The 24,472-nt window shown below is 44.3% G+C and overlaps 1 protein-coding gene across 2 annotated transcripts in view; it reads right to left on the bottom strand.

The window, feature by feature from the left end:
• Nucleotides 1-24,472, bottom strand: part of ATXN10 (ataxin 10) — a 219,968-nt gene that overhangs the window by 108,556 nt on the left and 86,940 nt on the right. For both annotated transcript variants that reach the window (XM_090043804.1, XM_090043805.1), the window contains 2 exons: nt 6,498-6,578; nt 544-709 (listed from right to left, as the gene is read on the bottom strand). In XM_090043804.1, the coding sequence (XP_089899930.1) occupies nt 544-709; nt 6,498-6,578 (247 nt within the window). The remainder of the gene's footprint in view (nt 1-543; nt 710-6,497; nt 6,579-24,472) is intronic.

The following is a 24,472-nucleotide window of genomic DNA, read 5'->3' as shown; positions in this document are numbered from 1 at the left end:
CACTACAAATGAGTCCAGATAGACCAGATTATCAGAGGTCCTCACTTCCGCATGGCAAAAGACATGCTTCACAAACTCCATTATTTTTGTTTCAAACCAGTTTAAAACCAGTCAGAAATACTATTTTGTTATGGAAATTAAACATGAATTCCAAATCTCCATATACAAGTTGAATTACCTGACCAAAATATAATTTTTAATTTAAAAGAGTGTCTTCAATAAATAAAAATGTCAAAACACCTGACAAACTGAACACAACACAACAAAAACCCTGAAAAAAAATCTTTTAAGGCTTAGTGAGGAATCTGCTCTCTGAAAGCACTGAATTCTTGCTTAGCCTTAAGTAGAAAGCTCTCTCTCACTGCAGCAGCAAAAGGAAACTATTGATGCTCTTCAGTTTCTTAAGAGACTCCTGTAAATCCCTTAAGCTGTTTTACTAACCAAAAGATATTTGGGAGTATCTGATATTTATGATTTTATGCATCCATAATAATAGAATCAGAAGGTACAAGCATCTAACATTTTGGTATTTCAATATCCTACCTCATCTTCATTCTTGGCAGCAGAAGTTAATCTCAGCACAGTTTGACATTTTTCTTGGAAACAGCTTGCAAGAAAGTCAGCTTGCTTCAAGAGCCCAGCCAATTCTTCACTGGTAACTTCGTTCTTCTCGCTTACTTTGGCCATTATCAATTCTAATAAAGTAATCCTGAAATTAAAGAAACTGTTTAGGTAAGTTTACAAAACAAAGCCAACTACAGTTAATAATAGCTTAAATGGACAAAGCTATTACATTGGTATCTTAAAATCTGAACCGATACTAACATATCTGCTTTTTAAAATGTAAGAGAGTTTTATAAACAAACTGATCTTCACTATAGATGCTGGTTAATTTTTGCCTAATGCTGCCTAACTTTAGACAAATTAAGCCAGAGCGGTCTAATCAATCTAACGTTTTTACTCTGTTTCACTTTCCAATTCTTATCCTCCAACACAATGCTGCTGGAATGAACTATATTTAAAATTGCCCCCCCTCCCCCCCCCAAAAAAACCCCCTTTCTAATTCAACAAAAATACATACAGTCCATTCAACCTGGTGGCATCTCTTTAGAAATGAATCTTTCAGTGCATTTGTACATACACTTTTACAAACTGCTGTCTTCCTGATACAAAGTTATTTAAAAAAATTGAGCAGTGGAGTAAAAATAAAGGGGGGAAAATAGCTGTGCACCTATGTACCTGCAGTACAATTGCCCATAGACAGACTTAACTCTCCAGTTTACATTTAATTACTATCATACACTGAAGTCTATGCAGTTTTCTGAATGAAACAGAAAATAGCCAAATAAGAAATAAAGTGTACTTTGATCACTAATTTTGACAACTTCAGTTTAATTTTATTTCAAATATCAATTCACAATGGAATAGCAAACTTTCCAAATAATACTTCTAAGAGGGACATAACATTTTGTACACCTCTCTGAAAGTCCCTGCTGAGAAGAGTAGATGGATTAGCCAGGTTCTACTGTAATTCTCTTGCTCAGAAAGAGTTCTTTTTATCGAGCACACACAAGAGCAGGCTCAGGGGTTTTCTTTGACCAAAATATTTGCAATTCAGATGGCAGGACTGACATTTAAAAAAATAAATAAATTTGCATTTGAACTACTCTGCATATAAAATGTGCCAACTGAGTAGTCACAAGGGAAGACAGATTTTGTTCTGTGGAAACAGAATGGTCACCATTTTATTATGTCTGGAAAAAAAATACTAATCAATGTGCATTTGTACACTATCATCTAGGCAAATAGGTTTTAGACTAGGGATGTTACTGAGCCTAAAACTTGTCAAGTGTACACAGATCCAAGGAGAAAACATATTAGAACAATTTTATGTTCTGGAACAAATTAGGATGATTTTCTAGTATGGATGGCCTCCTGCATCATACAGACCATAGAATTTCACCCAATTATTTCTTAAAAAACCAAAGTGTGGGGGTGATTGTTAATATAACCTTTAAAAAGGAACTGTTCCTGAATTGAAGTACTGGAAGATACACCAGCTATCATAATAAATTATACTAATGCAGTTAATTACCTTTGTCATTTGTCATGGACCTGGTGAGGCTGGATTACTAGCAAAGGTAAACTGGGCAGGGGACAGAGAGTAGTTCTTAAAAAAGAGTATATCCACATCTACTCTAAGTCCCTTACTCACATTTCCCATAAACTTTCTTGCCTCTGGTAAGTCTAGCGTCTCCTGTCTAGGCAAGTCTACCTTTTTCCCAGTTCTGCTCAAATCTGTATGTTTTTCTCCTCTTAGTACTCTATGGCTATAAGCAGCCATCACATTTGTCCAGTTAATGGGCACAGATAGTGGGTGCCAACAGAAATTCTTAATGTTAGAAATGAACATCTGCCCACAGTCAAAGAATATTTGCTTACTATCCAATTTTTAAAAATTACAATCCCTAGTAAACTAACTACATAAGTAACTAGTTTCATATGTATTCGAAGCTTTAAAGAAACACAGGTTTCAAAAAACTCATCAAATATTTTTCAGGATGGGTGGGAAAAGGGTTTGGAACTAATTTGGCAAAATTACCATGGCATTCAATAAGCTCTTAAAAGTCTTAAAAACACATACCCATCGCTGGATGCTTCTACAACAATTATTAGCAAAGAAATGGTTTACGATGAACACATGAGATGTAGTAATTATATTTCAGAGACAAGACACCATTAAGGATAAACCAACAGATCACAATTCTCTGAATTATTGTTTCAGGCTATCTGCAGACTCAGGCACGCAGCAATCCTCCCTCACCCCACCCCTTAGTAACATTCCATCATATGTGCATATTTTCCAATTCATAATTATAAGGCCAGAAATGCATTGGCTCTTTAATGAGTACTTTAGATGCCGGGGCTCACTTCTGTAGGAAGAAGGGCTACTTTTTGGCAAGTGCCATGGCCGCAATATTACAAATACAGTGGGTCCAGATTACAGGAAATACTGTGAATAGTGCAAATACTGCGGTTATCCAACTGAATATACTTAAGTTATCTATGGCAATTGCCAAGTTTTTAAGAGCTACCACTAATTTATGTACCGGCAAACTCTCTCAGCATAGTTCATTTCTTTTCTGTAAATAGATTTAAAGAGTATTTAATGCATATGATACACCATATTATGGCTGGAAGAGTTCACATCTATTTGTAAGCTCAAACTGCTTTCCTCAGACACCTCAATACCGCATCCGTTCTCTCCTCACCCAGATGACTCAGTCAGCTTTAACGGATATCCAAGGTGGAACCCTTGTGGTGAGGTTACCCTGACTTGTCTCATTGTGAGAGAATTATTCCCCTCTGCCCTAGTTTACACTCTTTTCTGTCCAGTTAATGGTGGGCAGAACAGTTTTACCTGCACTGGACTTGTTTTCTCATTAGTCACGTACCTCAGAGAATGCGTCTTTAAATATGATGAGAACATTAAAATAAGACACGCATCAGATTAAAAAACAGTAGATTTACATTATGAAGCCTTAATAGTAAAAAGCTTCATTTAGAAAATAGATTGGTGTGGTTTTTCTAATCCATTATTTACTATCAAATTAAAACCTATACACTGTTGTTGAAATATACAAACAAGCTGAATTCTGATTTATCTTTAAAAAACAAAACAAAACAAAACCAAAAAACCCACAGAAGAAAGCCAGTTGGGTTACTTGCTGATTTGCAGAAGTCTTGCAATTCTCTACAGAAGTGATTCCCTTTCAGGGGAGCTGCAGCTCCCAATGTTAGCACCATTTTATATGTAAACATAATCCTCAAGACCATAGGAATCCACAGTGTTAAAAACATTTCCCACCTGCTGTGGTCTTCCTGAGTATTTTGCAACAGGAAAATGGCTTTATTATTTTGTGGTTAAAAATCAGAGCTGACATTTTCCAAGGGGTACCTTGAATCTAAAAAAGGTTGAGAACCACTGCCCTACAGGTTCTGTGAGAGCACTGCAAATGCTTGTGCCCTAGACAAATTTGCATGAGCTTAAACTAAAAGCCCAGAAACTGTAGTTGTATAGCAGCTCACCATGATGGGTCACATAATACTTACGATGCAACCTGACATTTTTTTCAAGATGTCAATAAACAAGCAAATATTTCCACAACTGAAAGTAAGACTTGGGATCAAAAGTCACTAGCAATACCTTCCACCCTCCAAAATGTCTTCAAAGTAGGTAACTACCCTAGGAGCTGCTTGGATGAGAATCTCCACCTTTATGGAAGAGGGATAAGAGAGAACCTGCTAGTTTTCCCCAACCTGTCATCCCCTCTTCTCCAAGCATCCTGACCCTCTCAGTGTCCCTCCATGCTTCCCAAGCCTCCTGCCTTCCCCTTCCCTTCTGACTCTCTTCCCCTTAGAATTCAAGCCTACCACATTTTCCCACTTTGCCTACAATTTTTGTGTCCAACATTTAAAGACATCTTCCCAGTAGTATCTTGGCTTTAGTGACAACAAGGGACAGATGAGTGCCTACCCTTACTACAGCATCTTCCACCTGCAAAACCTATAAGAAATGAGGGATCACTCTAATCAATGGAAAGGGGTGACATCTTTGCCATTGGTACACTTGCTGTATGACCATCACCAGCACACATCTTGATGCCACACCCAAGGAGACATGGCTACAGATGTAGAACAAAAGACTGAAGAAAATACCTGACTGAAAAATGGTCATTCCAGGGACCAAATCTTTGCCACCAAGGGCTGATGAACCATAGTAAAGGTGGCAATGTCTCATACCAGAGTTGAATACTCAAAGGAACTAATGAAGTGGGGCTATACCATTATTTCTACCACCTGTGACTATGGCACAGAGGCTTGGACTATGCAACACCTGCTGCAATGCCTGCTGCTTGAAGGTACATATACAATAAAACATCTCAAAGTACAACCAATGAGCACAAGCATGTGTAACAAAATGGTCAAATGTGGTGTTCAGCAATGGTTCTCAACCTTTTTAGACTCAAGACCCCCCTTACTCCCAACCTGCACCCCCCCAGCCCTGCCTATGCCCCTCACTCCCAAACTGCTGCCCCCACTTCCAGGGCCAGCTCCCCAGTGTGTGGGGCAGGGGTGAGTATGCACATTCCCCCAAAAATTTCTGCACCCACAGCAGGCATGGGGCTGCAGCCTGAGCCTCCACCCCCCTCAGGCTGGCTGTGCTGCTTCTCACCCCGCCTCCTTTCTGGGAAAGAATCACAGCCTGAAGGAAGTGGCAGCAGTGGCTGGGCCATGGTGGTGGGGTACAGCTAGGCCTAGTATGCGAGCAGCTGACCACGGGGAGGGGTGGTCAGTGAGGGCAGTGCGTCCCATCTCGCATCACTCTTTGCACTGCTAGTGGCATGGCTAGTGTTAGGGTCCCAGCAATAGTGGCAGAAACAAGTCTTGCCACCCTGTTATCCCCCTCCCATGCTGGGTCCTGCCTGCTACAGCCACAGTCCAACTAAGTTACAGCTCTGTGCCTGCTGTAGGCACATAAGTCAAAGGCGCATGTTTCCCCCAATGCACTGCCTATGCTCCTCCCCTCTCCCCCCCTCACAACTTATCTGCAGGAAGCTGGTCTCCACTGCTGCCTGGCTGCTATGTGCACACATGCACATGGTGCCCCCTGCCAACCTCCTCCCACTCCCACCAGCCCCAAGCATTTTTAAAGTTGGTTTGCAACCCTTTGATATGTTCTTGTGACCCACTTTTGGGTCATGGCCCACGGGTTGAAAGATGCTGGTGCAGAGATACGGAAACAAGTGGCCCTTTTGATTATGAAAAAAATGTAAAGGAACAAGAGAAACCCAATCCCTCCTCCCTAAAAGTGTTTATGCTGAGAGATACTCAAGACCTAACAATTCTAACTTTAAACAGATCGTACTCTTTCTACTGTAATTGAAAAAAAAATGTCACAAATGCTCATATTTGTTGTTTTCCCCTTCTAGGCTAAAGCTTTCTAACACAGAAGGAAAATATTTTGAAAAGTAATCATGGGCAAATGAAAGTATATATTTTCAACTTCAGCTGAATACTATGAAGCATATCTACAACTATAGTTGATCTGTTACATTTAAACTTCCTTTTAATTGCTAGCAATCACATTGGTGATATGAACAGCTGAGCACATTACAAATGCAGCTGTAAATGCAGTAGGGTGCGGTGCTCTTATGAAATCAAGGCACAAGCATTAAATCCTGCCTTTAAAAAAAAATTAAGTATTTCTTTACCGAGTAATGGCGCCAAGCTGGATTCTGCAACCCTACATAAATCACTGCCAGTTGCGGCTAAGCTGTAATGTTAACCAACCAATTTAAAACCATTACTGACATAGAAACATGTATTTAGAGATTTTGTGCCAACTACGAAACCACACAGTTTTTCAATCATGTGAACAGGATACTCTATATGGAATGCTAAATACTAAAAGCCACATTGGTTTTTGGGGTTACCTTTCTTGATTGCTCAGTTTGGCATACATGGCTTTTACCAACTCTGGGCATTTCAGCAAATGGTCTGTAACAATCAGAAACCTAAAGAAAAGAATAGGGGAGAAACACATTATTAGTTTTACAATAAAAATGTAGTTTATGTTCACTCTATGACCTGTTTATACTGATCTTGGAATGTTTGTAACTTTAACTGACAGGTAAGACAAATGCGTCATGGAACCATCTGCTAACTGCTACAAAATAACCGATAAAACTAAATTAATCATTGTTTTCCAAACACTTCTTTATTTTAGGCAAGGACCAACCTGCACCAACTTCACACAGATCTATTTGACTAATGAAAGGAAAGCAGGACAAAGTATTTTGCCAGTTAGAGAAAAAAGCACAAATGTATACATACCCCTCAAGTAATAAAACATCAATCCAAGTCCTAATGGATCTTACCAAAAAAGAGCCAAGACTTAAGAATGAAAACCACTATAGCATTAATTTAGGAAGTTAAGTCTCTACACCTAACAAATAATAAAGAATGACATAACTACATAAAAAATTCTAGCAACATAAATGTAAATTGCCTTTTCAGACAAAGCAGCAAACGCTGTTCTCAGAGTATAGGAAAAACATATTGGTTTTTTAACAAGGGCATGAACCAGTATCAGGCCAGGAACCTACAGGTACAATTTCCCTTTGTGCTAACATGCATATCACAGTGACTTTTTATGGCTTAAGGCAAGGATTTCTAAGGGCAATTATCTTATTGAGCCAATTGTATAGTTGGGAAAGATATAGATAAGTTTTTGAGTATCACTCTACCCTTCCCCCAGTCTCTGAAAAGAAGGGCAGACAGCAGAGCTAAACCCAAGATAGAACAGAAATTTGCATAAATAAAGACACGATATAAGAAATGCATGCACTAGCACAATGGTAAGCATATCTCCTCTAATTTAAACATACCCAGTCTTACTAATCACAACCAAGCATTTGAAAGCTTATCTCTTCAAACCAAATTTGTAGCAAAACTGACAAGACAACAAACATATTTTAAAACATGCAATACTATACGCCTACTTTTAAAATATATTTTATTCAATTCCTGACACATCTAAAATATACTGGGTCACATGACAAAACAGGACATACTAACACATTTCATGAGCTACAGAGAAGAAGCACAAGCCAAGATAAACTTGAATCTGAAATTCCCAACTATTCTTTCCTTCTTTCCTTTTCTCTCCACTTTGCTGACAGACTTCAGGTATGATCCATATATACTGAATTCTGGAAAATCATAGAGACTCACTGCAGCCATTTTAATGGGAAATAGAAAAACTTTTCTAGAGGGATCATGGAGTACAAAGTCCAAAAGATCAAAAAGCTGTTATACGTTTCCTAATGCCTTTAAGGTTGGACAAAAGTAGGGTCTAGGGGTGCACTGGTAGAGATTTTTGGGGCTGATACCAATAGCAAATATTTAGGGAGGCATATCAGTTGATACTGATCTGATTTCTGATACAGCTGCCTCCAGCTGATAAGTCTGTGTGGTGGAAGTGGGGGGGAAGGAAGGGGCACGGCAGGACAGATCAGCATCCTCCCAGAGCCGCCAGTGCCCACTCCAAGCCCAGCCCCCTTCAAAAAGAGCTCTGCACAGCCCCAGCTGCAGCCTGCCCCACCCCACACAGATCCAGGGGGCACCCCCCGCCCCCTGCCCTCCCAGGGTGCAAGCAGCAGTGGGAGCCCCCCACCCCACAAGCCATGGGTCCAGCCCCCACCCCACTCTGCCTGAGCAGCACCTGTCCCTGCCTCCTCCCTCACCATGGGAAGCGTGGATCTGTCCCCCAATGCCCCTTCCCTCCCCCCTCCCCTTCCCCCACAGCGGACTTACCATCTGGAGGGAGCTCTCCAAGTTGCCAACTCTGCATCTTGCTGCCTGAGTGCAGTGCTGTGGTTGTGTGCATTTATTGGCCGCTGACCCAATATCCAATACAGCCAGTTTTCTTTATGTCGGAAACAATCTGGTATCAGACCGATGTATCAGTGCACCTCTAGTAGGGTCTCCTATTCTCATATCTTGTTATAGTTACAGCCAGTGGCAACACGTAGGGGGTACAGGAGGGTGCTAGTGCACCCCATGATGGCTGCGCTCGCCACTTAAACGATGGGCAGGTGGAGCAGGCAGGAACACCGGTGCCCCGCTGCAAGTGCCAGCTGATTGCTGCGCTCACTGCAGCCGCTTTCAGGAGTGGCTGTGGCTGCTTCTGGGAGTAGCTGCAGCAATCAGCCGGCGCTTGCTCCCAGAAGCGGCAGCAGCCACTCCCAGAAGCGGCAGCAGCGAATGCAGTGATCAGTCATTGCAGGATCTCCCGGGTGACACCCCCTCCCTCCCTGGACTGCAGGATCACCTGCAGGGGACTGCCCCCCCCTCCAGTTGGTAGGACTGGTTATGGTGGGAGGGGCACATGCCCCCTCTGACTAAGGCAGCACCATTTGCCAATGGTTATAGCTTATGCATTTCTGAGAACTCACTCTGCTCTGCCTTCTGGCTGGCTCCGGACTAACACAGCTAACTACTTCTCCCTACTGGAAATTATGCAATTGTTGAGAAGAAAAAGTAACACATTCATTTTTGTTATCTGAATCATTTGGATTTTCATTATTTGTATACGTAACAGCAGAAAAAATAGGACATTTTTGGCAGCCAACAAATCACGATAGGCATTCTTGAACAGAGCAGTTTGTTCAAGATATCCTCAAAGTCACTGCTGAAGTGTCCTAATGTCAAGTAGTTCAGCTGATAATTCTGAAGCTTTAACCAATACCTCCATAAACACAGTAATGCAGCACTAGTACCCTGATATCCAATGGCAGCATATCCAGTGTCCTTATAATCTGTTTATCAGAAATCTGCTTACATCTACTGTAGCTCACTTGGACAGACAATATTTTTTGGGTACATGTAATATCTTTCACTAGACCAACTGAACAGTTGGAAAACATTCTTTACAAGCTTTCAGCCACAGGGCTTTTGAGGCGCCACAAAACGCACCCACCCATGTGATTTTGTTCTCCGCACTACATATTTACAGTTCAGAGCCAAATTTAGATACCAGGAAATCCTGGTATTTAAAAAAAAAAAGGGTGTGCTGAAAAAGCTCAGGGTGGCACAGGTACCAGCAGTGTGCACCACCCAAAACTGGGGCCTGGCCAGCCAGAGCCACACTCTGGCTGCTGGCCAGGCTCCAAATACCTGGACCGCCATAGCTGGAGCCCCAGGAGGCAACCAGGGTCCCAGGTAAGGCAACCCCTACCCCACCCAATGCAACTTGCCACACTCCAGAGTGCATGTGCAGGAGCATTCCCTGGGGACAACTAGCAGTGGCACAAACATGCCACTGCTATTTGTAGCCGGGAGAAATGCCTGTGAGTGCTCATCTGGATGTGCCCATTGTGTGTAAAATCCCTGCCACAAATAACATAGCAATATGGCACGAAATATATTCTATGGTCAGATTTTCAGTTCTATAGTTAAGTATTAAATCTCCGATTGCTCTTTCAGTCTCTTTGGAATTTATAAATAATACAGGGAGGTATACATGGATGTATGCTGTAAACCTAAAATCTGGTGATGGATTGTACAGTGCTAAGACACACAAGTAATTAAAGTACAGCTCTTCCAACTAGTAATCATTAGATAGTAGGGGTGTACCAAAAGAGATTTTTCAGGCCAATATTGACAGCTGATTTTTAAGGAGGCATATATGCCGATACCAATCCAATTTCCAATACTTAGCCTGTCAGCTTGAACAGCAGTGTCTGTCTGGTCAGTCTGTTATGGTGGAAGGGGAGGAGGAAGGACAGGTGTGGGAGGTGGGGAAGCAGATTGAGGCCCCCATAGTGAAGGAGGGAGTGGGGCTGAGGCTGGTGCAGGGGTAGGAACTGCCTAGCCAGAGCAGGGCATGCGATAGAGCCATGGCTCATCCAAGGGGTGAAGGAAGCGGGAGGAGGTGGTTTCCGCACTGCATACACCCCAGGAGACCACGGGGAGTGGGTGTCCCTGGATCTGAATGGGGTGAGGCTGACTGCTGCTGCAGGCTGGGTTCGGGACAGCGCTGGGCTCTTCCAAGTGGAGGGCCTGGGCCAGGCTGTGCTCAGGGCAGGCAGCGGTGGTGCTGGGAGGGGGCTCTGGGGGGCTGCAGCCACCCCAGAATTCACCGTAGCCCCCTCAAATGCCCCCTCCCAGTACCACCGCCCACTCCACCCAGAGGGCAGTTTAGCTCAGCTTACCTGCTTGCCCCACCCCACAGTGGCAGCCAGCCCCAACCTGTACAGATCCAGGGGCACATGCACCATCTTGTGCCCTCCTGGGGTGCATGCAGCAGTAGCAGAAGCACCCCCCCAGATGATCCAGAGTTACATCCTGTGTTCTACACCACCCCAGCTGTGTAGTACATGCCCGATCCCTGCCCCACTCTCTCCTCTCCCTTACCACGGGGACCTTCTGTACCCCCTCACACCCATCCTCTCACCCCTCCCCTTCTACAACAACAGACTTACCAGCTGGACACAGCTCTCCAAGTTACTGAGCTGTGCTCCTCACCACCTACATGTAAACTATGGCTGCTTGCATGCATGGGGCATTTATCGGCCAAATTATCAACACATCAAACAAAAAAAAGCCGATTTCCAATATAGTCTATTTTTTTTATATTGGTGTCAATCCAATATTGGATCAATGTATTGGTGCACCTCTATTTAATAGATTTATTCTCCCATCTTTGCACAAAAGTCATCTGCACATCTCCCCCTGCTCCATCCTACTGAGTGATGCAAAGCCTGCATTTTGGACCTGATTATTATACATTTCAGAAACTAAAATTTAGAGATTCAGCTTATGCACTTACTATTCCCAAACTTCATTTTTCATTAAAAATCTAAATCTATTTTTTCTTCCATGTTTAAACTCAGACTCCCCCTTGCTCTCCCATTTTACCATTAAATTATTAAGCATATTAAACATACTGGAATATTAGCACAGTTTGAGGGCATATGGGGAGGAATCAAAGAGGCCAAGATATGAGAATACACCAAAATGGCTTAATTCTCCCTGCTATGCCTGGAGGCTCTGGTGGCAGTTAAAATGAGGGAGAAAAGGGTGGGGGTGGAGAAAAAGAGGGAGAGAGGAGGAAGAGAGGGTAAGGGAGAAGGGAGGGACAGGGAAGATACAATCCCCTCTCTCCTGCATACATTTTTGAAGTGTGCAAGAGCATTAACACCAAGAAGTTTGGATGTAGGCAGCCGTATTTTCAAAATAAGGGCTCTCTAAGTTTAAAATGAATCAGCTTTTGGTTTACTAACTAAATATGGCATTTTAGATGCACACACCATGCTTCAAAAAGGCTTAACCATGTTCAAAGCCCAATGGCAGAACCACTGGGATGAACCAAAGACCACCGCAATTTAGCGAAAGAAACAGTGATAATCAGAGTTGTTATATAAGCATAATACAGTAACAAATGAATAGTGTTAAATATGCCAATTTCCTTGGCTCTTTTCAAATTGTTTGGCTAAAATCCTAAAAAAATCAAGTGCTTGCATAGTGAAAATATAGGAGATGTGCAGTTCAAATTCTTACAAAGCACAAGGACCACACTGTACCAAACTAAACTTGATAGGTGGCCAAGATGAAATGGTATAAACTACATTTACGCTCAGTATATGCCAAATATGCTAGATGACCACTGAGATTTGGACCAATCAAAGGTGGATAACAACCAATCAACTTTATCATAAAATGTAATGTTCCATATTTACATTGACTTACATCCATTAAGAACTCTACCGAGCATTGTCTTGTTCTCTAGAAAATTGGATAAAAAACTGGTTCAATAAAAAAAGGAAGATGGTGAGTCTCTTCTTACCACTTAACGCTAAAAGTTTCAACTTCAAAGAAGAATTAAATTCAACCATATCATTTGTTTCCTCATAACTTAAACCAGAATATTTAATCAAAATGAAGCAGTAATTGTTACTGTAGTTTTACAACATGCGTTTGAAATGTAACATTTGTACTACCAGGATGCGGCATCCAAACTTTGAAGGCTGAGCTCCTAATATCTATTCCTCTGTAAGGCTCCAATCTCCAGCAGCTATGGAAGTTAAAAAGCAGAGAGCTTCATAAGCAACTAGTACTAAGATGATGAGAAGCCTTTTAAATTACATTTACATTATACCCTTGGAGTAAAGAGATATTTTAGGACCAAAAGTATCTGTTGAAACTCCATAATGTTGTAACAACTCTAACAAAATCTATTTTTAAAACTTTCATTTACAGAATTGAGCTATTTAATGACAAATTAAATGTACCCTTGCAGACTTCTAGATTGATATTCCATCTCACCCCCAGATGCCAGTCGCTCCAAAAATATGGAGGGGGTGGAAATCACACACACACCTACACACACACCCCTGAAAATACTTAATTCTTAAACTCTGTTTCTGTAAAAAGCAGCTGTTACCTTGTGATGTGACAGCAGAGCAAACAATATGCTAGCATGCATCAACCAATGCATCTCAAGCAAAACTAAGGAAGTAATTCTCCTAATCTACTCGGCATTGGTGAGGCTGCAGGTGGAATACTGCGTCCAGTTCTGGGCATCACACTTCAAGAAGGATGTGGAGAAGCTTAAGGGAGTCCAGAGAAGAGCCACTCATATGATTAGAAGCCTGAAGAGCAAGCCATATGAGGAAAAGCTGACAGATATGGGACTGCTCAACCTAGAAAACAGAAAACTTCAAGAGGATTTGGTGGCAGCTTACAAATATAACAGAGGAGAGCATCAAGGGCTAGGCAAACAATTATTCACCAAAGCACTCCAGAGAAAAGCCAGGAGCAATAGTTTCATAGTTTCTTGGGTCGGAAGGGACCTGAGCAGATCATCAAGTCCGACCCCTCACCATGGCAGGAAAGAGTACTGGGGTCAAACAACCCCGGCAAGGTGATTGTCAAGCCTTGTTTTAAAGACCCCCAGGGTAGGAGCCAGCACTACTTCGCTTGGAAGTTGGTTCCAGATCCTAGCCACCCTGACAGTGAAGTAGAACCTCCTGATGTCTAGCCTGAATCTACCCTCTGCCAGTTTGTGAGCATTATTCCTGGTCACTCCTGGTAGTGCTTGGGGGAACAGGGACTCCCCCAATGCCTGCTGCTCCCCTCTGACTAGTTTGTAACAGGCCAGTAGATCATCCTCAGTCTTCTCTTGTGGAGGCTGAACAGGTTCAGGTCCCATAGCCTTTCCTCGTAGGGCCTGCGCTGCTGCCCCAGAGCATATGAGTGGCCCTCCTTTGGACCCTCTCCATGTCGTCCACATCCCTCTTGAAGCATGGCACCCAGAACTGAACGCAGTACTCCAATTGTGGCCTGACCAGTGCTGCATAGAGGGGGAGGATCACCTCTTTGGACCTGCTTGAGATGCATCTGTGGATGCAAGGTATGGTAGGCCTTCCTGACCACATCCCCACACTGTTGGCCCATGGTCATCTTGGCATCAATGATGACTCCAAGATCCTTTTCTGCTGAGAAGGGAGTTCTCCCTTCTCCCAAGATCCTTTTACTGACAAGAAGGGAGTTCCCCAACCTGTAGGCATGGTGCTGGTTCTTCCTCCCCAGGTGCAGCACCTTGCACTTGTCAGTGTTGAATCCCATCCTATTTTTATCCGCCCATCCTTGTAACCTGCCTAGGTCCAATTGCAGCCTATTCCTTCCTTCTAGCATGCCCAAATCCCCCCACATCTTAGTGTCATCAGCAAATTTGAACAGGGTGCTTTTTACCCCCTTGTCCAAGTCACCAATAAAGATGTTGAACAGTGCGGGCCCGAAGACCGAGCCCTGCAGAACCCCACTGCCCACATCCCTCCAGGTCGAGAATGACCCATCCAACACTACTCTCTGGGTGTGGCCCTCCAGCCAGTTAGCAACCCACTTGGTTGTGCAGGTGCCAACACCACAATCTCCCAGTTTCTTAATGATAATGGGGTGAGAGACAGTGTCGAAGGCCTTCTGAAAGTCCAGAAAGACTTTGTACATTGCTACTCCTGCATCTAATGATTTGGTGACCTGGTCATAGAAGGCCACCAGGTTGGTCTGACAGGACCTGCCTCTAATGAACCCGTGTTAGTTGCCCCTAAGCATAATCTTTCCCACTGGCCCCTTGTGGACATGTGTCAGGATAATTCTCTCAAAAATCTTACCCAGGATTGAGGTAAAAACTAACTGGCCTATAGTTTTCTGGGTCCTCCTTCCTCCCTTTTTTGAAGATGGGAACCATGTTGGCTCTCTTCCAGTCCTCTGGCACCATACCAGAGCACCACAAGTGCTCGTAAAGCCATGCCAGGGGTCCCACAATGACCTCAGCTAATTCCCTCAGCACTCTGGGGTGGAGATCGTCCAGTACAGCTGATTTAAATACATCCAGTCCCTCCAGAAGTTCCCCGACTAGATCCTCACTGACCCTTGGCCTAGGTGCGTCTCCCCTGGGGCCTGAGGGGAGGCTGGTGGGCAGGGCCGATCCGGTCCCTGCTCAGGAAAATGGAGGCAAAGAAGTCATTAAATAGGTTAGCTTTGTCGTCTGGTGTGACAACCAAATTTCCTAGAGTGTCTTGCAGGGGCCCCACATTACCCGGAACCTTCTTTTTGCCCACAATGCATTTAAAAAAGGACTTCTTGTTGTCCTTGATCGGGGAAGCTAGTCCCAGTTCCATCTCCGCCTTGGCCTTCCTGACTGCTCCCCTCCATCCCCGAGCAAGTGCAGTATAGTCCTCCCTACTATTGGGTGTGCACCTCCCTTTTAGCTAGGAGACATTCCCAGATGCTTTTGGTGAGCCATGGGAGCTTGTGCACCCTCCTGCACCCTTTGATCTGTGTTGGGATTACCTCCCTTTCGGCTTGGAGGATTGTCTCCTTAAGAAGCAACCACTCCTCTTGGACACCTGACTCCCCTCCCCTCTGGGACCTCAGTGCGTCCCCAACTATTCTCCTTAGCTCACTGAAGTCCACCCTCCTGAAATCCAGGGCTGCTGCCTTGCTGCAGGCCTTTGCCACCTTGCACTGGATGGTGAATTCCAGCAGGCAATAATCACTGTCGCCCAGGTGGTCGAGCACCTACAGACCCCTCATCAGGTCATCACCTGTGGCCAGCACCAGGTCCAACAAGGTGTCTCCCCTGGTGGGACTGTGCACCTCCTGAGTTAGATGAACGTCCTGCATTTTGGCTAGGAACTTACATGTGCCATCAGACCTGGCTGACTGCTCTTCTGAGAAGAGGTCTGGAAAGTTCAGGTCACCCATGATAACCACGTCCTTTGACCTAACAATGGTCAAACTCTTAGAAGGTTTCAGACTGGATACAAGGGAAAAGTTCTTCACAATTCATGTTACCCTACTCTGGAATAGACTCCCAGAGGGGGTGGTACAGGCACCTACCCTGGAGGTCTTCAAAAGGAGACTGGGCACACACATTGTTGAGGTTATTTGACCCCAGCAGTCTTTCCTGCACAGAGCAGGGGGGCTGGACCCAATGATTTGAAGAGGTCCCTTGTAGCCCTAAACTTCTGTGAATCTGTGTAAAAAGGAGGGCAAAAAAATTCCAGTTTAAAGCAGCAGTACACAAAACTATCAGTTGTACTTGAAATCTGCAATACTCTAGCCTCCAGATATCAAATGTTCTCTGGAAGAGCACATCTAACAGATGAAAGAGAAATAAATACCCCAAACTGTCAGAAGAGAAAGCAGATTAAGAAACTGCCAACCAAAAAGAGGGGAAAAAGGTAACATTTTCTGATTTATACACCACACACATACCAACAAGGCAGTGCACATTATTGCATCGCTCAGTCTTTCCCTTTCAGTCTGTGCCCAGGATCTGGAAGCTTTGCCACAGCAGCTTTCTGCCCATGCTTATTTCCATGGGCCAGGACTAAATAACCCCAGGCAAAATGGGGAGGGGGAGCTCCACACCCAATCTTTAAACCATCATTGAACTGTGGTTTTAAAGAGAGCAAATGTTCAGAAATCCTTACTTCCAGTGCCAAGGAGCTGACCACACTTTTACATCGTTTTTCCGGAGGCCAAGTAGTATATTACGCCTTTTAGTCTTTCACTTTTTTTCTTTTGTAAATGGAGAATCTCTGCTCTTTCCTCTTCAGAGCTATGGCACAGATGTTCAGGGAGGCTAGATCATATTAAAAATGGCTACCCGATCCAATTTAGTTTGCCCGAGTGCAGACCTTACGCTTAGATCCCTCGTTAGGACGATCTAAGTGTAAATTGTACAGAAGTTCAGGAAAGTCAGATCAGTCAAAAAAGGGTTAATTTTGATTGAGTCACACAATCTCAGAGATAGTTTAACTTAGATTAGATCTGGTGAGACTGATTTATCTGTACTTCTACAGAGTTTTCAGCATAGCTCTGGGACTAGATAAACCTAGCTACTACCGGTTCCAGCCTCAGGGCTGTGCTTCTCCTACCCCCTCCCCAAAACCAGGCTATTTCTAGCCCCCCAGCCACTTGCCCCACCCCCAAATGGAAAACCCCCACCCTCACAGATGTGTCTGCCCCCCCCCACGGCAAAAACTGTTCCCAGTGCCAGCTTTACTGACCTTCTCCAGTACCGAGAGCCAAGGAAGTAAGTCGGGGAGGGGGTTGGGGGTCGGAGGGTTAAAAATAACCCCTGATCCTAGGGAAGGGAGAAAGCCCCCAACCATCCTACCAACCCCCTGCATGGAGCCACCAGCCCCTCCCCCAACTTACTTCAAATCAGACTCCCAAGGCCAGTGAACACTGGTAAAAACAGCCCTGGGAACAGTTTGCAGCACTGGGGGAAGGGAATCCAGGAGGGTTCTTGGTAGAATTGAGGAGCCTCTATGATCTCACCAACCCACCCCTCAATCCCCTAACACCACCTCCCGCAAACCCCCACTGATCCCATCAAACCCTCCTGAACTCCAGAAACCTGCCCCCAAACCCAACTCCCACAGGAACTCTGCTTGTCCCCCAATCCCACCAAATCCTCTGCAGAGCCCACTAGCCCCAGACCTAGTATACCAGTCCCTTCAACCACCCCTGCAGATCCTGCTTTCCTCCCCAACCCCCTCATCCCAATTTACCTTAGATCCAGTGGCCATTTTTTACTCAAACTAACCAATCTGAATGTCTTAATTCCCCCCAAAAAATGCAATGCAACCTCCTTTCTTTGAAATCACACATTATCTCTCTCTCTCTCTCTCTCTCTCACACACACACACACAGAAAAAGCGACGATACAAATCGTATTGCCCATCTCTAATGGAAACATCAAAGAGTTCCTAAAATAAACAGTTTTCAGAATACACATAGGTCTTGGTCAGGATGAACTATAATGCAATTTTGTATAACTTTTCCCTAATCGTTTTAAAAACACGTATGCTTACAAGTTCAAGGTTTAGAAACAGATCTCAGATAGCATCCTATGCTTGGTTTGCTCTACATACAGTAGCTTCCAAACTATACAACACATTTTTCTGCTGCTAATTAGTACAAACCAAAAAAGTAGGGGGTCGGAGAAACAGTTGTTAAAGGCCATGCAATTTTCAAGAGTCCAAAGTCATAGGTTTTTGAGCTGCTTGCATGTAAACAAAAAATTTAAAAAAGGGGAGGATGGGTGGGAAACAGCTCTGGCAATCTTATTCACAGTCTTGAACTCCGCACTAAGAGGACTGGGGCTGAGTGACTGAATGCGTTCCACCTGATAGGGGGACTACAAATAAGGAACTGAAGATTTGTGAAGAGCTATGCTTTGCCATGCAGCCAGAGTGCTTATGGCTTCCATTTCAGTCCAGGTGTTTCACCTTTTGTTATAGTTTATACTGAAGGACTGGATTTAGAACCAACAAAGGAGGTGGAGGTCCCAGATGGGCACATGGTTACTCTGGTTCATAGGGGTGAACCAAGGAGCCCAAGAAGAGTGAGACTAGAGCCCTGGAGGGGTGGACTATAGCCCTACAGGGGTAAGGCCAGAGCCCGTGAAGAGAGAACCCAGGGCCGTAGAAGGGCAAGACCAGCAACTTGAGAAGCAGATCCAGAGACATAAGGGGAAAAAGGCAAAGCCATGAAGGGAGAGACCAGAGCCAGGGGGAGAGAGAATCAGAGCACCAGAGAGGCCCAACCAGGGCTGGACATCAACTAAGATGGAGGGGACCGGAGAGGCATGAGGTTGGACTGACAGCCCACCAAAACAAGAAACTAGTAACATTGGTGAGGCATAGATAGGTATGGGTGCAGGGATTTGGTTACCAAAGCCCCTGGGAGATCTAGAAGGACTAAGCCAGTGTTCTCCAGGGACTCTTGGGCAATGTCCCATTTCTTTTTATTCAAAACAACACCAAAGGAGTGGCAGGTGAAGAAAGGGGAGACCTAAGAACTTGAGGGGCAGGAACTGTCAGGTCACCAGGTGGCATCAACATGATCCCTGGGACCTGGCCCTGCTACATGTGGTATTACTGAAAAACAAGAGTTTTAATTGTACAGTAAAAAAGTCAAGGGACTGCTATAAATTCTGACATGCATGTCATAAATCAAACCAAAGGAGATAACTAATGCAGAAATACAGAGCCATGCCTTCTGAAGCCTAATACCATCCTTCCAAACCACAAAGGCTTGAAAACAACCTAAATGCAGTGAAGGTCTTTATACACAGGGCCAGTCCAAGGGTAACTGGCGCCTTAAGTGAACTGTGTACCTCAGTGCCCAAAAGGCAGGAGTTACGATTCTAGTGATCTTTCCTCAGAACTTTTCAGAGGTCTTTCTCCCCTTGCTGAACCAAAGGTCTTAGACCAAGGTGCAGCCATAGCAGGCCAGGGCTGTTATTTGGAATGATGTTCCTGTTATTTTGTTCTGCATATAATTTTGGTGCCCCCCAAATTTTGGCACCCTAGGCGACCACCTAGTTCACCTAATGGTTGGACCAGCCCTGTATATACACACTTCAAATACAGCTCCAAGGCTACCTGTGGCTTAGCAGCATTCAATCCTGAAAGCAATTTATCTCACTTTTCAAAACTTCAGCCAAACACCATGAAATGGGATGGAAGTACATGCAACATTTTGAAGAATTTGAGAAAAAGCTTCTTGCCAATTTTTATCTAACAACTGCTTCTTCCAGTCCCTATAAAAACTACTCAAAACAGCCTCAAATCCTCAAACAAAGGAATAAAACCAAAAAAACCTGACCTCCTAAAGCAACTAAGGTATTCTGAGAGGGAGTTTAAAAATGCACTACTCAACACATGTTAGGTATCATTATTTTAAACATTATTTAGCACCTAGTCACAAAAGAGTAATGTTTAAAAACAGGTAGCAGACTGTAGGGTAAATTTAAGTAGAGAGAAAGGGATAAGAAGAATTTTGAGCCAAATCCAAAAGAAAGCACTCAGATGCTTTCGGGTTACAGGGATGGGCGGATGAGAATAGGATGGGATTCAACACCGACATGTGCAAAGCGATGCACCTGGGAAGGAACAACCAGCACCATACCTACAGGTTGGGGAACTCCCTTCTTGTCAGTACAGAGGTGGAAAAGGATCTTGGAGTCATCATTGGCTCCAAGATGAACATGGGCCTGCAGTGTGGGGATGTGGTCAGGAAGGCCAACTGTACCTTGTCATGCATCCATAGATGCATCTCGAGCAGGTCCAAGGAAGTGATACTCCCCCTCTATGCGGCACTGGTTCAGGCCGCAGCTGGAGTACTGCCTCCAGTTCTGGGCGCCGCACTTCAAGAGGGATGTGGACAACATGGAAAGGGTCCAGAGGAGGGCCACTCACATGATCAGGGGCAGCAGCGCAGGCCCTACGAGGAGAGGCTATGGTACCTGAACCTGTTCAGCCTCCACAAGAGAAGGCTGAGGGGGATCTAGTGGCCTGTTAGTCAGAGGGGACCAGCAGGCACTGGGGGAGTCCCTGTTCCCCCGAGAACTACCAGGGTGACCAGGAACAACTGTCACAAGCTGGCAGAGGGTAGATTCAGGCTAGACATCAGGAGGCGCTACTTCATGGTCAGGACAACTAGAAACTGGAACCAACTTCCAAGCAAAGTGGTGCTGGCTCCTACCCTGGGGGTCTTTAAGAGGAGGTTAAATGAACACCTTGCTGGGGTCGTTTGACCCCAGTAATCTTTCCTGCCATGGCAGGGGGTCAGACTAGATGATCTATTCAGGTCCCCTCCGACCCTAGAAACTATGAAACGATGCCTAAAGTGCAAGTTAGGCAAATTTAGCCACTGAAATCCAAAGAAGCAATCCACAAAGCCTCCCATCACTGCTTAGGCACACAAGACTGTGAGCACCTAAGTTTTCCAAAGAAAAATTACTTAAGCATGTACTGTTCTGCTACTATGCATACCTAAAGGCACTAATCCTTTGGCTGGCCAGAATGCCTCTCCACCTATCTTCCACCTAGCTCCATTCAGGATTTGCAAGCCAGATGTTCCTCTACCCAAGGTGAGTGAGGGGCCCAATCTGAGAAGACAACTCTGAACACAGCACAACAGCCATTCAAAAGTATAGATGAATAGGAGGTAATGGTGGTGATGTCATCTTTTATGTAATATCCTAGTGATTGGAGCATGTAAGCATGATAGTGAAGTCAAATTTCCGCCTCAGCCTGAAGGGAATCAAACACACATGCCATGTCTACACGAGACACTGACCACACAGTTGTTACTCTGAAGTCATCTAGTATTTGCATACCCAAGTACTAAATATCATGTCCCTGCCTGGTTTCCGGATGACCCATGAGTACTGAGTAGTAGCATCATGTCATGGTTCATGCCACACAACACTACTGCACAGTAGTCATGAACTCTCATGACTCACATCTCATGTAAATGCGGCCACAGTGTTCAAATACAAAGCTATGGGGTGGAGGAATACTCTACCCCTCCTGTTGAAAACTGCCTCCAAACAGCAAAGAAGTGTGGCTGAAAGGAGCACAGCCCAAGGAGGAGCACGACTCTAAAGTGCAGTGATGTAAGGCAGTCTCCGGGGAGGACGGAAATGTGCATTTAAACTCTCAGACTGAGGCAAGCACAGAATCCGGGACTTCCATTTTCTTCCCCGCAAAATGGGTTTCAAGCAGCAAATCCCAGTCTCACATAGGCATCTGTCATTTGGCACCTAAGCCCATCATCTCCAAGGACAGAGGCCATAAAACATAAGATAAAGCTGTCACCTCCATTCCTACACAGTACCTCTGGCCAACCAGAGGTAATGCTCTCCTAGACTTGGTCTTAGCCAAAGGAGATGATCTGGTGTGCAACCTGAATAAAGAGGGTAGCCTGGGCAACAGCAACCATGAAACTATCATGTTCACTGTCCATTGCAAGGCAGGAAAATCAGCTGGCAGGGTTGAAGTTTTGGGCTTCAAAAAAGCAAATTTCAACAGGTTCAGGGCAATAATAGAGGAAGCGCTATGGACCAGGGACTGAAGGTGAAAGAAGTGCATGAAGAGTGGTCGTTCCTCAAGAACATGATCCTTGAAGCACAAAACAAGTCCATTTCCATGGGGAGGAAAGGTAGCAGAAGGCTGGTAAGCCATCCTGGCTTAACAGGGATATCATGGTCCTCTTGAAAAAGAAGAAAGAGGCATACAAACAATGGAAACTTGGGACAGTCCCCAAGAAGGACTATACAACAACAGTGCTCACTTGCAGGGAGAAGATTAGAAAGGCTAAGGTGACTGAATTTAACCTAGCACCAAAAATCAAGGACAATAAGAAGTCCTTCTTTAGGTTTGTAGGGAACAGGAGAAAGACAAATGGAAGTGTGGGGCCATTGCTTAACAACTCAGGACAGCTAGTTACCAACACTCAGGAGAAAATTGAACTCCATAATCACTTCTTTGCTTCAGTATTTCACTGGAGTAAGGGGAAAATCATACCAGATAAGGTTCAGAATGAGCGTAGTGGAAATGACTGCCTTCCTACTGTTGACATTGAGCTAATGCTGATCAGTTTGAAAAGTTAGATATTTATAAGTCGGCAGGACCGGATGAACTTCATCTGAGAGTGCTGAAGGAGCTGGCGGAAGTCATCGCTGGACCTCTGGAGCAACTCTTCCAAAACCCATGGCGCTTTGGGGAGCACCCTGAAGACTGGAAGAGAGCCAATGCTGTGCCCATCTTCAAGAAGGGAAGGAGAGAATCTGGGCAATTATAGACCAATTAGCCTAACTTCTATCCCAGGGAAAATCCTGGAAAAATTCATCAAGGACTCTATGTGTGAGAAACTTGCAGAAGGTAGGATTCTGAACAACAGCCAGCATAGCTTTGTCACGGGAAGGTCTTGTTTTATCAATCTCATCTCCTTCTATGACCAAGTAATTCATCACCTGATAAGAGAGAAGAGGTCAACACTGTATACCTAGACTTCCAAAAGGCCTTTAATCTTGTATCCCATGATGTTCTTACAGGAAAATTGGAGGATTGTGGGCTTAAATGCTCAACAGTTAGGTGGGTAGGAAGCTGGCTGTGGGGTAGGACCCAGGGAGTTCTAATGAAAGGATCCATGTCGTCCTGGCAAGAAGTGGCAAATGGTGTCCCTCAGGGGTCCATGCTTCGTCCAGTGCTTTTCAACATCTTTATCAATGACTTGGATGTGCGGGTGAAAAGCTCACTGGCAAAGTTCGCAGACGACACCAAGTTACGAGGGAGCATGATCACACTTGAAAATAGGCTGCAGATACAAGTGGACCTGTACTGGATCGGAACCAGATGAAGTTCAACACTGAGAAGTATAAAATGCTCCATCCGAGGACAAATGATCCCCAACATACTTACAGGCTCAGTGGTGCTACACTGACTAACACCATGACTGAAAGGGACCTCAGGGTAGTAATAGACCATCAGTGTGGTGCTGTAGCCAGCAGGGCAAACTATACTCTGGCATGCATCAAACAATGCATCTCAAGCAAAAACAAGGAAGTGATTCTTCTGCTTTACTCAGCATTGGTGAGCCTGTAGTTGGAGTACTGCAGCCAGTTCTGGGCACCACACTTCAACAAGGATGTGGAAAAGCTTGAGAGAGTCCTTGAGAAGAGTCACTCACATGGCTCAGAAACTCACAAGGCAAGTCATATGAGGAAAGGCTGAGGGATTTGTGTCTCCTCAGCCTAAAAAACAGAAGCTTAGAGGGGACTTGGTAGAAGCTTACTGCTACATCATGGGAATGTAGCACTCCCTTGCAGACCCAGAAGTGGACTGGAAGTGCTTCTGGTCCACTTCCAGGTCTGCTGCTGAGCATGCTGGGGACCCCCCCACGCACCTGTGGGATGCTCCGTCTGTCCCACCATCTTAGCATTCACAAGCCACCTGGTACCTTGAGGTATGTAGAAAAAACATTTAAAGTTATGTCTATGTCTGAATCATCAAATCTTTCCGAATCTCTCCAAATCTATTCAGAGGGATCTGATTTGATTCAGATAGATTAAAGGGTCTCCTGATTTGATCTGGATTCAGAGATTCAGCGACCAAATCAGGCCGAATTTCTGCCAAATCGAGTCAGCAACCAAAGGTTTGCACAGCTTTAATAGATATTGATATATCTATAACTAGATAGATAGATAGGATAGATAGATAATCACACATACATAAATACATACAATTTTTATATAGTATTTATATAACTTTATATACTTTGTAGTTTATATAATATAGTTGTATAATATAGATATATATTTCCCTTTTGAGCATTCCCTGAAGACTTCTTTGCCTTCTAACATGGAAACAAAAAACTGGGCTCCAAACAATGCAGATCCAAGCCAGAGAGATACATACCAGCCTAGCATGAGACAAAGGAAGAAAAGTCATCAGTTCTAGTCTTATGGAAAAGTTGGGACCCCCATAGAAGACATGCAATTTAGCCAGCATCCTTAATCACATTTTTTTGTCCTGAATGT

The sequence above is a fragment of the Crocodylus siamensis genome, chromosome 4, assembly GCF_052110815.1.
Source record: "Crocodylus siamensis isolate JL-2025a chromosome 4, ASM5211081v1, whole genome shotgun sequence".
NCBI classification, from domain to species: Eukaryota; Metazoa; Chordata; order Crocodylia; family Crocodylidae; genus Crocodylus; species Crocodylus siamensis.
Note: the sequence above shows the minus strand (reverse complement) of the source record. Positions and strands in the feature narration are given on the sequence as shown.